Source organism: Protopterus annectens, chromosome 9.part0, assembly GCF_019279795.1.
Source record: "Protopterus annectens isolate FY-2018-M chromosome 9.part0, PAN1.0, whole genome shotgun sequence".
Lineage (NCBI taxonomy): Eukaryota > Metazoa > Chordata > Ceratodontiformes > Protopteridae > Protopterus > Protopterus annectens.
In genome coordinates this window covers 1,463,052,679-1,463,067,692 of record NC_056743.1, presented here as the reverse complement: position 1 = coordinate 1,463,067,692, position 15,014 = coordinate 1,463,052,679, and the positions used below count along the sequence as shown (strand labels likewise).

Sequence of the window (15,014 nt, the reverse complement as noted above, 5' to 3'; positions counted from 1 at the left end):
GACATGTGGGTACATACCTCTCAACTTTCTTGATCTGTGCAGAATGTCCAGTTTTTGTCTCATATTTGTGATCTTTTCCTCATAACATGCTGCTTTCCTGCCAAATCATTGGCATGTCATTGCAGAGTGCAGTCAGTAACTGATGACTGACATTTGATTTTCAAATGTCATACTCTTCAGAAAGTTCCTGCTAATGTAGAACCTATATATTCTATCATCTTCATAAGTTAGGACTTGGAATATTAACAGTTTATCCCCATTCTGACCCTTTGTCCACCCATTTTCATCGCTTTGTCAACATTTCTCGCTCTAAGGGTTGGGAGTGTTGCATTCTAACACATTCCCATGTAACATCTATGGTGAAATATGTCTTTCTGACTGGTTATTTGTCCTCTCAGTACGTTGGCCCCTATGCAGATATGTTGCACTAACAGAATGACAGCTATTTGTACAGCCATACCCCTCAAGTGTACAAATTTTATCAGAATGCCCAGATTCTGCCTCATATTTTTGCACTCTCTCTCATATAGTTGTAGTTTACTGGCAAATCATTGGTATATTAGGTGTAAGTCAGACAATAGTGACAGAGATTTGAGTCTCAGACTTTGTACCCTTCACAAAAGTCATGTGTATGCAAAACCTGTCTCTATCAACTTTCTAAGTTTGTAAGAGCAATATTTAATATGCATCCCTAGTCTGCATCCTTTGTTCACAAATTATTTATTGCCTTTGTTCATATTTCTTGCTCATTTTAAAAGTATGTTTACAACCCTGTTGATCATGCTGGCATTCCAAGTAAATCCACGGACCAAATGTGCTCTCCTTTAAACATAATTAATATCCATGTTTGCTGACAAGGTTTTGCAGCCAGCATATACATTCATAGGTGTTTATTAGGCTAATGACGACAAGGGCCTAGCCATGCATCCCAAATCTCTGACAAGTTCTGATACCCTTGATAAGTGTAAGCAAGGGCCTGGGAGAGGAACCATTTACAGGTTACCTGTGTCCATTAGAGACATAGGTACCAAACCAGGGATGAATTTCCAGTTTTCCATCCAATTGACCAAGTTCCACTTGAATAGGGTTAGGGAGGAACTTTGCTTCACATGGATGGGGATCAGATGGATATACACTCCATGTAGAGTCTACATGAACACTTCATGAAGTTTACTGAATCCATGGGCTTGTCTTAATTGCTTTATAGTTTTCTCTATTCTCCATGATGACACTTTATTTCTGCCCTTTGTTTCCCTTACTGGCCCATGTTTTTGTGGTACGACTATCTGTTATTAATTTAGTTGCACAGTAATATATCTTATTTACTTCTGTTATGTCCCATGAATTTCTATGAACAGTCCTATTTACTGTATTCATTTGTATTATCAAATTTCTAACTTTTGGGGTTTTATTGATTTTCTGTAGTCTATTTCTTTCATTGATCTGAATATGCCTGTCCATCTCTATTAAATCAAAGAACTCTTCTCTTAGATCATTTTCTTCTAAACTGAGGGCACGGTTTTTGTTTTCCATTCCCTGTGGGCATGCAACACAAAGTTTCAGAGCATCTTCCTGTGTCACATTCTGTTCAGTTTCATCTTGTGCCATCTGTTGCTCTTTCATATGGGAACTCTCTGGCCTATCACTTCACAACATTGACTTTGTCAGATTTGCCACAGTTTCCTGTTCCTTTCCTTGTTGTGCAACTCCAACTGAATGTTTGTACTCATTTCCTATGGAATGCTCCAAAGTATCTTTATATGGCAACTGATCAGATGTTTCCCGCTCCACTGGGTTCTCCTTAATTTGGGGATCCATTGCTCTGTCCTGCTGCAGTGTTACCAGAGTTAGATTCTCTACACTAAATCCTTCACTTCACAGATATTCTATAACTTCAGCTTCAATTTTTAATTTCTACTTTATTAATCTTTTGTTTTAAGTTCCCTCTTTGTGGTCTTATTTTTTTTGTATTGTGAAATTTTCCATATCTGGATACCTTTGCCTGTATTTCTCTACAAATGTCTTTGGGGATGCCTTTTTATATTGATTAATTTGGCTTTCTCCCTTTCATAAATATTGCACCATATCAGATCTCTCTTTCATTCCCATGTCCATATTTCTTTCAATACATTTCAGAAATCTCTAGATTTTGTTCTTTATATTTTTGCACTTCCTCAGTTGCTTGTTTTTCCAAATGGCCCAAGGTTTCTTGGTCTCTATAATGTTTTCATAAATCTGTTGTATTAATGAACACAAATTTGTATTTGAAGCTTCTGAAAGTTTTTCTTGTGGAACTATTTTTCTTTCCTTTAATTTCTCTCTTAATCTTTCTGTATATCTGTTGTCTGGAAATTCTGGGTTTCTTTCATAATAGTAACAATACATAATTTCTTTCTTATCCTCAATAGTCCACTCTATTGTCTATGTGGCTCTTTTTTGGCCTATCAATTTTTGTGATTTTTGTGAACTGCTACTTCCTTCTACAGCGGGGGGGGGGGGCATCATCCCCCCTGGCCCTGGCCTAGCCCCATTGTAGGAATATTTCTGTGTCTTGAGGATTCTACACTGTCATTTCTTCATCTTAGTACCAGTGCACCTACCAGAATTGGGAACTGTTTTTTATCCTGGGACTTGTGCATCCAACTATCTTCTTTACTATCTTCTGTTCATGATATATGCTATATAAAATGCAGTTTATATATCAGTGTTGTCCTAATGAGATTTTGTGAACAAGATGGACCTTTGTGAAGGTACTCACCAAAACGTGAGGATGAATTCAATTCTCTATGCAAGTTGTTTAATGATTTTGCACTATTTTTGATAACCCTAAACATTCCCAGAGGTAGCTATTTCTAAGTGTCCTATACACCTTAATTATGTCTTCTTTTAAATGTATGTATGGGACACTATGCAAGTTCAGATATTTCAGTCTTTCATGATAACTTAAATTTTCATTTCCATGGGTGTGCTTGATGTATTTCCACTGCACTCCTTCCAATCTACTCATGCTTGTTGTCTTAGAGGGTTTCCATATTGTTATACTGTGCTCAAGTTTGGGTCTAACATAATTGACAAACAATGATTTAATTTCTTAGACTTTATAAATCTTTTTATACAACCTAGACTTTGATAACTATCACTAATCAGTTTGTTGATATGATTAGAAAATTTTGAACCTATATCTATCCATATATCTAATTCCTTAAATGAATCTACACTTTCAATCAATGTGCGCTGGATTAAATATTCATCTTTCAATCTGTGTCTCCCAAGTCTCACATGCTTAACTTCTGATATGTTTATCACATATTCTCCTGTTCCCAAATGGTCAGTTTAGTCAAGTTCTTTTGCAGACATGCCCTATCTGTAACACATAATCAGTTTACACATTTTCGAGTCATCTGCATACAGACTATACAACACCTCAGCTGAAAAGGCTAGATCTAAAAGATACAACCTAAGCAGATGTGGGCCTAGAACTGGGCCCTGTGAGACACCCTGATTGCAACCTAGAATTTCACCTGTCTAATTACTGTATGATGCTCTCTATGTCCTATTTATAAGACATGCAGCTGTCCAGCTTATTAAGATTACATCAGTATCTAGTTATTCTAATTGATAGATTAGTGGTTTGTGTATGACCCTATCACATGCTGAAATTAAGTTTATATAAATTATAACACAGCACATTTTCTTTTTTATAGCTATTATATCGTTACATTACATCATGTTAGAGGTGGTTATACATCTATTTTCAATATATGCATGCTAATATATGGTTTTAAGTCCCAGCCTTTCCAATTATGACAATAATTTATCCAAAAAAATATTCTCCATTATTTTTCTCAAGCATGAAAGTAAATTTATGGGTCAGTATGACTCTGGGTTTGTCCTAGTTCCCTTTCCCTTAAGGAAAGGTTTAACAAGCATACGTCTTCAACTTTGAAGCATCTTCTCATACTTAAATGACCTAGTGAATAACAAATATAATAGCAAGTTCATTTTCTGGTAATTATTACTAATTCCTTACTCTCCCTTTGCTTTGTCAGGGTGCAATTTGTGTAGTTCTTTTTCAATATAACCTCATTTCTTTTCAGTATCTGAAGTTATCTGGATATTACTATGATTATTTATCATCCCCTTTGTGGAGGCAAACTACTTTGCATAATATTTTGTAAATATATCTATCATCTGATGTGTTTGAGAATAACTTTTAGATTCTAGGCACAGATTATCAGTTTGTATGTCTTTACTCCTACCCCAACTTATTAATTTATAAAATGATTTCCTATTATGCTCAATATCTTTATATACATTTTCTTCAATTTTTTTATCTTGTCTCATACTCTGTTTAATTTGTCTGACCAGCTTTCTTTATTTCAGTTTTCAAAGTTATGGTTTCACCTCCTTTCCATTTTCCATTGTTTATTTTTGTCTCTCACCTTAATCAAACACCTTGTTCTTATATATACCCTTTTGACCTTATGTACCTATTCCCTGATGTTAAACTTTTTTTTACATTATCTTTCAAAACCTGCCACATTTTTTTGTGTTTCTTCCAGTGAAATCATCACTCCAATGAGCTTTATATGGTGACTGTTTTCCTTACATATATTCTGTTTTGTGCTTTGGTTTACATTTCAGTTTGGCAGAATTATCTAGCAGCAATTTAACCTTTATGACCCTATGATCACTACACACAGATGGTGGTAAAACTTGATATGAAGTGTAATGGTAATTTCCTTCCCTGGCAGGCTTTTTACAATCTGAAGCCATTGTTGTTCCTGAACATATGTTGTAAATAATTTCCTTATTAATGTGGTTGAATCAATTTTATTACAGTCTGATTCTTATAAATTTTAAGGCCCATCTGCTATTCTTTTCCATCCTATGTTTCATGCAAAAAATGTTTAAATTCCTCCAGGCCATCAGCACTTGACTTTGGCATACTCTTTGACCTCCTAGCACAAGAAATCTGAGCAGTGCTTAAAATAATGGGAGCAAAGGTCCCAAAATAAGGATAGCTTTTAAATATCTCTCTGTTATAAATGTAAAATTTGTTGCAATAACAGGTTTTGTGCTAGCATGCATTTTCTGAAAGTCTGAAGTCTGAAACTCAAATGCCTGTCATTATTTATTAACTTCAATCCCGAGCGACTTACGAGAAAATCACAACATTTTTGAGGACCACACCAAAAATATGAGGTAAAAGTATGGACATTCTGTGAAAATGTGAACAGTTAGAGGTACAGACTTTGGTAGTCCATACCCTTCAACAATTGTTATATGTTCCAGGGTTGTCTTTAGAGTCACAGTTACACAATCTACAGTATTGGTGTTATCATGGAACACATAATAATTACAGATTTCATAACAATCTTGAATTGGTGTCATAACACCTCCATCGGATTTTTTGTTAGAATGTTTGTTACAGTAAAAACATTTTTACCCTGACAGAGCTGGATTCCAATCATTGTTCTTTAACCATATTTCTCAGCTAATAACATCAATCTCAGGGGAATGTAGGACATTTTCCAAAAAAACATATTACTAATGCTTCTAACATTAACAACTATCAGGCATCCAGCAAATGCTTTTATCTGTGAATTGCTAAATTTCTGACCTGGCAAAAATCTTGTCTTGTCTTAATCAAACATTGCAGCATATCTGCTGAAAAAAATGTTCTTCCTTTGCCTTGACAAGTGCATGCCATCCAGTCTAAACATGTGCCCAAAATGAGGCTTGGATACGCTATACATTTCTGTTTTTTTTTTTTTAAATGAGCCATTTTTCACATGGTATTTATCGAAAAATCTTTTCATTCATGCAGACCTGACTCTTGTTTGCATATTTGATTTGTGAAAAAAATGTCCTAAGACTTGTAAGATCTGTAAAAGCTATGCTATCTAAGGGAGCTGTAAGTTCCCTACTAACAGTCACAGAGTCCTTGCAGATGAAGTAATTTGTATCAACATGAATAAAAGCATTTCCATTACATTAGGGAATTATTATGCCTTCCTCACATCCTGGACTTTTGCTGTTTAATGTTCATTAACTTCTCTGCAAACATAAGAGACATTTCCTCCAATAATTCCATCTCTAACTCAAGTATATAATTTCTGGCCAGATCTGAAGAATCTCCATCTTCCAACTCAATAATATATGTTCAGTTAGTTGTTACAAATGAAGGATCTTCGTCACCATTGGTCTTATTAATCCCACTGTTTTCTTTGTTCATTACATTTACATGCAATTCTCATTCACGTGCCTTTGTACTTCCACAGCTTGAGCTATGATGTCAGCATCTTTCTTTTATTATTTCTTACAATAATGTTCTTCAATCCTTCCAAGTTCACTTTTGATTTCTTCATTTTCACTTTCCCATTGCCCTTTTTCCTACCTTCTCTGTTGGAAAAATTATACATTTTTCTCTAGTCTGAATGTTTTCAGACCGAACACTGTTATCACTCCATGTAATCTGAGTGTTACATAACAAAGCATTGTAGTTTTTTGTATAAATTGTCTTTACATTATAGAGATTAATCAATCTCATTTTCTTCTTTATTATTTATTGTGAACTTTTTCCTTTTTTTATTTTTTTCTACATGCTGTTAATCTTCAAAGTGCTGAATACTTGTGTCCTGAATACCAAAGTTGTCATTGGTAGTATTATGTTTAGTAGTTGTTGACTGTTACTGACAATAGACACATCCTTTCCTAAATGTGTTCTGTTTGCACTTTGAATAATATTGTTTACATCATCAGCACAGTCATCAAAAGATGTAACAACAGTTTTCCAAGATGTGCAAATTGTACAAGTACAATTATTACCATTACGTTTAGATTTACTATTGATAATTGTAAGTATATCATCCAACTTCTGACACGAGGAGCACAGATCACCACAGTTATCAGGTGTTACCTTTATATATGCCCTATACATACATAGCCTATAGTACACTGCACAAAATACCTGTGCTTTAGTAAATCTGCAATGGCAGACTCATTCAAGGAATCACTTTTTAGCTGCAAACAAAGAATTCTAAAATAAAAGAATAATCATGTCAGCTAGCACAGAATTCAAAAGAAATGTTAAGTCAACTTCTCTGAGAAAAATCAGACAAACGCTATGCAACTAAATATTAAATTAAGTACTCTAAAGTCATCAGTCTGACCTACCATACCAGTTGTACTAGTTATACTAATGCTGTGTTTCCTTCCCCACACTTCTTTTTCTCTTTGCTCACCACACATTCTTTCTTTCCTTTTACACTTTCCTTCTTACACTCCTTTCTTCTCTGTGCTCCATTAACATTTGCACTTTCTACCTTCATTTTTATTCTTAGCACTCTTTATTTCTACACTTTCTTGATATTACTAATCCATTCATCTCATTCTTTACATTACCACTGTTTATCAACCTTCGTCTTAGGAAGATAACTTCGAGTGTTATGCTAAATAGCTCTACCTACCTTATATCTCACTCTATATCTCTCCATGAGGATGCTGCTACATTTGGCTTATTTCTCTACTTTTTTCCAAATATATTATCTTCATTTTGAATATTTATTGTATTTCACGCTTGCATTTCATTCACTGCACATTGTTGTCTGCTAGCAAACTATAAAGGCTTCATGTGTGAGAGTGTGTGTGTGTGTGTGTGTGTGTGTGTGTGTGTGTGTGTGTGTGTGTGTGTGTGTGTGTGTGCATGTCTGTGTGTGTGTGTAGATGTAGAGCCTTGATTCTTCCTTTGTATTGTAAGCTACCTCTTATAAAATACTGAATATTATACCATTTAGTTAGTATTTTATTTTATACTGTGTCTGCCCAGTTCATGTTTTGAAAGGATCCTTGGACTAGTCCACTTACCATGTTAACAAATTTACATAAATATAAACAAGGACAGAATACAATCTAGCATCAGACATGGGCTAAAAGCCTTTGCTGTCCATCTAATATGCATAGCACCTTCCACAAAGTAAACCATCTTATACAACTGTGAAAGAAACTAGCTTCTTACTCTCCAATTCCAAATAGATTCTACTTTCTATGAAAACCAACTATTTGTTCTTATACTTCTCAAATATTCACTTCCTGATTCTGCCCTTTTGTTTTTTGCTAGCCAGAGACATTCCCTTAAATAAGGATCCATTGAAGCAGAATAAACTTGCATAAGGACTCTGTGCCTATAATTATGCAGTCCCACCACAATTTCTCTTTATAGCTCAATCACATATCAGCTTTGTAAATCCATGCTGCATGTGTCCTTGTTGATTTTGTCCACTGTTTTAAAATGAGTACCATAAAAGGTTAACATCATTCAACTTTGTCATAAACAGGGCCATAAAAACTGTTGTTAAGACATCCTTATCCCTTGAGTTCAAGAATTCACTAATAAAGAGCCTTAAGGCCAAACACAATGCCAGACACACTTGTTATAGGTGACTCCATAGTCAGACACACTGACGTCCCACTCACCAGACTGAACAAGGAAAAGATCACAGTAAGCTGCCTGTCAGGCGCTAGAATCCGCCACATAACACAAGCACTCAGGTCACTCCACAGCAAGTACAAGTATGACTCAGTCATTGTCCATGCCGGTGTGAACGACCTGAGACGTACCTCCCTGGACTACATGAAAAGAGACATAGAGGAGCTCTCAGATTATGTAGCCCAGGCCGGTATGACCCTGACCCTGAGCAGTATCCTACCCTCACCAAGAATGATGCCACAATACAGAGACAAAATGATCAGCTTTAATAATTGGCTTAATTACTGGTGTCATTCTAAGGGGATCCAATGTCTGTCTGCCTGGGATGACATGCTTGAAAAGCCATGCTGCTTCACAAGGGACGGCTTGCACCTGTCACCCCTGGGCTTCCGGATATTGGCAAAGGCTCTTGCCACCCCCATAGTGCCTTTTTTAGGCAAGGCTCAAATGATAAACCTACCACCCTAGAAAACAAAAATGGAGAAAAACTAAGGGTAATACTGCTCAATGTCAGAAGTCTAAACCTCAAGATGCATGCCCTTGAAGCCCTCCTCAGTATGGAGAACATCGATGTCTGTGCTGTGACTGAAACCTGGTTCAAGGCTCCTGAGAGCACCCCAGCACTATCAGGTTATACCTCATATCATGCGTTCCGGCCCCAAAATCCGGACCGAACCACAAAAGGAGGGGGAGTATCCATATTCATAAAGGATACCCACACCTCCAGGTTAGTGGCAACGCATCAAGTATCGGAGACCATCCAGGTGCAATTAACCATAGGTAAAACTGCCCTACAGTTTGTAACATGCTACAGACCACCTTCTCAAACTCAGGAAACCCACACAGCCTTCCTGAAGACACTGGAGAGTATGAATGTCTCTCCAAACACCATCATATTGGGTGACTTCAACTACCCAAACATAGACTGGGAGCATTACTCAAGCCCCAACACCCTAGCCCAAAGGTTCCTGGAGTTCATAAACTCAAATGCTATGGAACAACTAGTCACCATTCCCACAAGAGGAGAAAATATACTAGACCTGATCATCACAAACATGGGGACAAAATGCTCCACACTGGAAGTATATCCCTCATTGGAGAGATCAGACCATAAATTAATCTCACTGGAGATCCACATCCCGCCCCCACCCCCAGCAAAAAAGACCACAGTGAAGAACTTCTCAAAAGCAAACTTCACACTTCTTAAGACTGGAGTGGTATGCTTCAAGGCGCCCGAGGCAGTGGAAACCACAACCCACGCTGCTGAAACCCTTACAAATGCCTTCTACGAGCACCTCCAGGAATGTATGGATCAAGCAATCCCTAATAAAATCAAGACCCTTTCCACCAAAGGCAGGCCCGGTCTGGTGGACCCAGCCATAAACAAACTCTACAACAAGAGGAGAAAGCTACTACATGACAGAGCAAAATCCCTAAAAGGGAAGGCATCTCTGATCAATACTAGCAAAAACTACGATCACTCATAAAATCATCCAAGGCCAACTTTGAGAGAAAAATCGCTAATGACACAAAAGACAATCATAAGGCCTTCTTTAGCTATGTTAGAAACCTGGGTGGAAACTCCCAGATATGCTCAGAATTAGTCCAAAATGATAAAAATCACTGAACCCACAGACATTGCCAACATACTGGCAGACAGGTTCAGTGCAAATTTCTCCCTCCCCCCCAAAAGGAGAAATATCTATCCCACCAGAGTCTAGCCTCCCAAACATCTCAGATGCCCAGGTGAGAGCTGCTCTCTCTAAAGCAAAAAACACAGCATCAATGGGACCGGACGGTGTCCCCAGCTGTGTGCTACACAAACTCAATGAGGAACTAAACCCACACATAAGGCTGCTGTTTAATCTTAGCCTTACTACAGGATACGTACCCAAAGAATGGCGTACGGCAACTGTGGTCCCACTCCACAAAGGCGGTGCTTCTACGGACCCTGGAAATTACCGCCCCATAAGGTTGACGAGCCTTGTCTGCAAAGCTATGGAGAGGATCATAATGGAACTCATAAATAAAGACATTGGGGACCTACAGACACTGGATCCTACCCAATTTGGCTTTGTCAAGGGCAGATCCTGCCTCTTGAACTTGGTCGACTTTTTTGAAACAGTCACTAAGGCCATTGATGAGGGTAAGGCAGTTCACACAGCCTACCTTGACCTAGCAAAAGCGTTCGACACAATACCCCACTCGGGCATCATAGAAAAGCTCACCAGCTTAGATGTAAACCCATATGTCACAAGATGGGTTGCAAACTGGCTCAAGGACAGAACACACAGGGTTAGAGTTGCTGGTGCCATGTCAGACTCTAAGCCGGTCACGAGCTGTGTCCCACAGGGCTCAGTCCTGGGCCCCCTCTTGTTCGGCATTTATTTTTCTGAAGTGCAGGCAAACATAGGGGAGTTGTGGCTGACAAAATTTGCAGATGACTGCAAACTGGGCACCATAATTGACACTCCATCAGACACAGACATCCTCCAGAGAGGTCTCATAGAAATGGATAACTGGTGCCAGAGCCATGGCCTTAAGCTAAATGCCAAAAAATGTATAGTCATACCCTTTGGGAAAAACAAGGTAACCCCTAATTACCACATAGGTGGTAATCCATTAAACACGGAAGAAGTTATCAGGGACCTGGGGACCCAAGTTGACAGTAACCTCTCTTTTGACACTCACATTGCCAAAGTGGTTAGGAAGACCTTCTACATTGCCCACCTGATCATGAAGGGATTCACATCCAGATCAGGAGAGGTCATTGTACCCCTGTACTCTTCACTTATCAGACAAATGATTGAGTACAACGCCCCATTCGGAATGTACCTTACCCGACACCTGCAGCAGTTGGAAAGACCCCAAAAGTTCCTCACCAAAAGGATAAAGGGGCTCAAACATATGTCATACAATGCCCGACTGAAGAAACCCCAGCTCTATTCAGTCGCATACCATCTGCTCAGAGGTGATCTGTGCCTGACATACAAGGCCATGTCCAACCCGGAATTAATGGACATGCTCCACCTCAAAAAATCCAAATCCACCAGAGCCACGAGAGCAAGAGACTTAAACCTCAACACGGATATAAATAGGACGTGCTGGAGGGACAGATTCATCACCCAGAGACTCCCTACACTATGGAACAGAATCCCAGTCCATGTGAGGCAGAGCCCCTGACTGACTCTGTTCAAGAGAAATCTTGACGAGTGGATGGAAGATTGTAGGTTTACCCCGGGAATCATCTCTGTGTCACTGCTGGACAGAGGCACATCAAACTAATGGGTATAGTATTCTCATCCTAAGGGGTGGTGAAAGCCACACACACTCTGGCTAGGCTTATAAATGCCCTAGGGCAGATAGCCTAGTATGAACCTATGAACCTATGAACCTAAGAAATCTACCCGACTGTGCTTTAAATGTGATTAAAAAGCATGCTACTGTATAGAACAATACTTGAATCTTTGATCATAGCAATTCTCTCACTATCTTTTTTTTGGAGAATGCATTCTCTAACCTGTTGTTTATCAAAACACAAACATTTAGGTTTTTTGTGCTAATAACCATCTTACCAGTACTAGTCCAGGGGCTTAAATTATATGGGCAAGTTTGTAAAATTTTACAATCATCTTCATTTGTAAAACATTCACCTAATTTGGGGTCATTGCTATAAAAACAAAGGATGTCAGGACATATATTAATATCAAATAATATAACTGAAGAGGTAAAGGCTCAATATAGATTCCTATGGAACCATTTATCTGTAGCCCATCATCATATGAGGACCCATAATAGACTAATTGCCTTCTATTGCTCAAACACTGAACTACCCACACAGTTAGTGATCAGGAGAGACACAAATCTGTTACTAATTTAGTATATTCAATTATTTTGGAAGCAGAAGTGATATCAGTGTAGACAGCATCAACCTTGATAAGGTTTTCAAAAGCCAAAATTATATTGTTTTACAGAAATTGATTACACATTTGTACTGTGCAACTGATACATATTGTTTTTCCAAAATCTCTCATTTAACTGAGCCGAACACACAAAACCATACTTTTCATAATATTTCTCACATTAGGTAACAAGTTTATAGGCCAATAATCTGTGACACTGTTCCATGAGCCCTTACCCTTGAAAGTAGGTTTGACCAACTACTGAAGAATGATTGCCTAGTGCCTACCTGTGAACCTATGAATGTTTCTCAGGTAAACTGCTGTATCAATTAAAAATAGTTGGAAGCCCAGACCCTTGTCAAAATTAGGCAACACAGCTCAGGCATAATATGGCAGCTCAGGCATAATATGGCAAGTTAAAGATATGTTGGGCCATGTAAACCCAATTACCATATTTAACAGTATATAATAAGTGCACACCAAAGGGGGGGTCTCAGTTCAGATAGGACAAACTATATGCACCTTAAAGGCTCAGTCAAGAGCCAGTTTGCAACTTTGGACATAAATCTCTCAAGAAGGCCTTATAAATCTTCTTTCTTACCTGCTCTCAAACATCATGCAGTTTGAGGGGACAAGTGGAATCTTGTCACTAGTTACATTAATACTTTGCTTTAGTTCTACAACAGTGATCTAGCAGATTCCAATATACACTACATAAAGTGTAATAAGGATTCTTAATAATATCCATTGACTTAAATAGCTTGAACTCTGGTTTATGCCAAAACTGGTCTGAGTGACTTATCAATTACAATACTGGGATGACAATGACATGTACATGGTATAAGTACTAGTTACAGGTCTCTGCATCCACATTGGAATGTGTCATTAACATACTAACCACATATATGGACTATTGCTTGTAGTATTTAAATGAATTACATAGATAATGTCCTTTGTTCACTAAACTGTTATGACACTAAGAATCGAATTCTAAATTATACTTACCATCACAACTTTTTTGTGTATTATTGAGGCTTATTGCTTTCAATACAATCTGAAATCCAGGTTCACAAATGCATTGATAACTTCCAATGGTGTTGTTACATTTTGCATCACCTGGGCATGTATTATTCGTACTACATTCATCATTATCTGAAATGACAGTGAAAACAGAAGCATGAGAGTTGATCTGTAATATTTACTAACTACTATGCATTGTTTAAAGACCCTTTCTTTCCATGATTTTTCATGCCATTTAGAGTTATCAGTGTGAAAATATGATAAAGTAATGAAATATGATAAAGCAAGTGTACTGCTGTATGTGTTCTTCTTTTAGAATAATGTTCTTTAGTCCTATGTCTGTCATTATTTAGTGACTTCAATTCTCAGTGATTTGACAGAAAACTATATATTTTATGAGGAACAGTCCAAAAATATGAAGCAAAAATCTGGACATTCTGTAAAACTCTGGATAGTTGAGAGGTATGCACAGAAACACTCTCCAAGATATATCACTGCTTGTGATATACAAATTCTATCTTGTCTAATATAAAAAATCACTGGTGCATTAGGTGTGGAAAATGTATACAGATAAATAATTTATTGCAGTGTATACATTTGTCACAGCTTACACAACCATTATTCTCTTGGAATCCCTAAGATTTCTTTTATGGTAATCTTGCCAGATCCAAATATTTGTGATAGATTTCTTATCCTTCCATACCTATAAATACATCTGTAGTTAATGGATACATTCAAAATCAGGTTAATTTGCAAAACTGATCAGCATTTCTTCAATATCTTTGCTAAGTAAACTATTGCTTCCAAAAGTGGTTGTAAATCCAATCTCTCTCTCTCTATCTCTGCCCTTTCTCAACTGATTCCTTGCCATACTGTAGCAGCTGTCCCCCAGGCATGAAATCTGCCTCCTTATATATAATGTCCAAGTCATTTTTTCCATAACCCTGATATAAAAGGTGATGGATAAGATCATCCAGTGTTTTTTAACCTTCTCAGTTCTACAGATTCTTTTATATCCTCATGTACTGAGCCTTATGTATATTTCTGTCTGGTGTAGGTAACAATTATTATAAAAGAATAAGGAATTCCTGCTGAAAGGTTTACAATATAAATTAGCAACCAGGGAAACATTCAAAGTCTTCATAACATTGACATCCAAGAAATCAGTGGTGAATAGTTCTGCATTTAATGTAAACTTTATGGCAAAGCCTAATTGTTTAAATATTCATGAAATGTAATCAAGTTTGGATGACTACCCTTCTCAATCATCAGGAAGTCATCAGATATCTTCTTCACATGTCAGTCTGATATACAACAAATAATTATTGGATTATAAATATAAAGATATTCAAAATAACTGATGACAGGTATGCATACAGGAGTATGATAGCTGTCCACATGACAATACCATTTACCTGCAAAAATTAAAATAAAATAATTAATTGCTCAAGGTAAAAAAAATGGTGAGTTTTATTTATTTATTTTATTTATTTTTATTTTATTTTACATTTGTTGACCGGGAAAGTCTGACTGGACACATGTCCGTTTTCAGCAGACGCCCGGGGAGAAAAGCTCCAATAGTACATAGTAGGTTACAAAAA

The 15,014-nt window shown here is 37.3% G+C and overlaps 1 protein-coding gene across 1 annotated transcript in view; it reads right to left on the bottom strand.

Annotated features, from left to right (window-relative positions):
• Positions 1-15,014, bottom strand: part of LOC122810701 (adhesion G protein-coupled receptor E1-like) — a 497,749-nt gene that overhangs the window by 213,664 nt on the left and 269,071 nt on the right. The window contains exon 4 of the mRNA XM_044082266.1: positions 13,399-13,545. Coding sequence (XP_043938201.1) covers positions 13,399-13,545 — 147 coding nt within the window. The remainder of the gene's footprint in view (positions 1-13,398; positions 13,546-15,014) is intronic.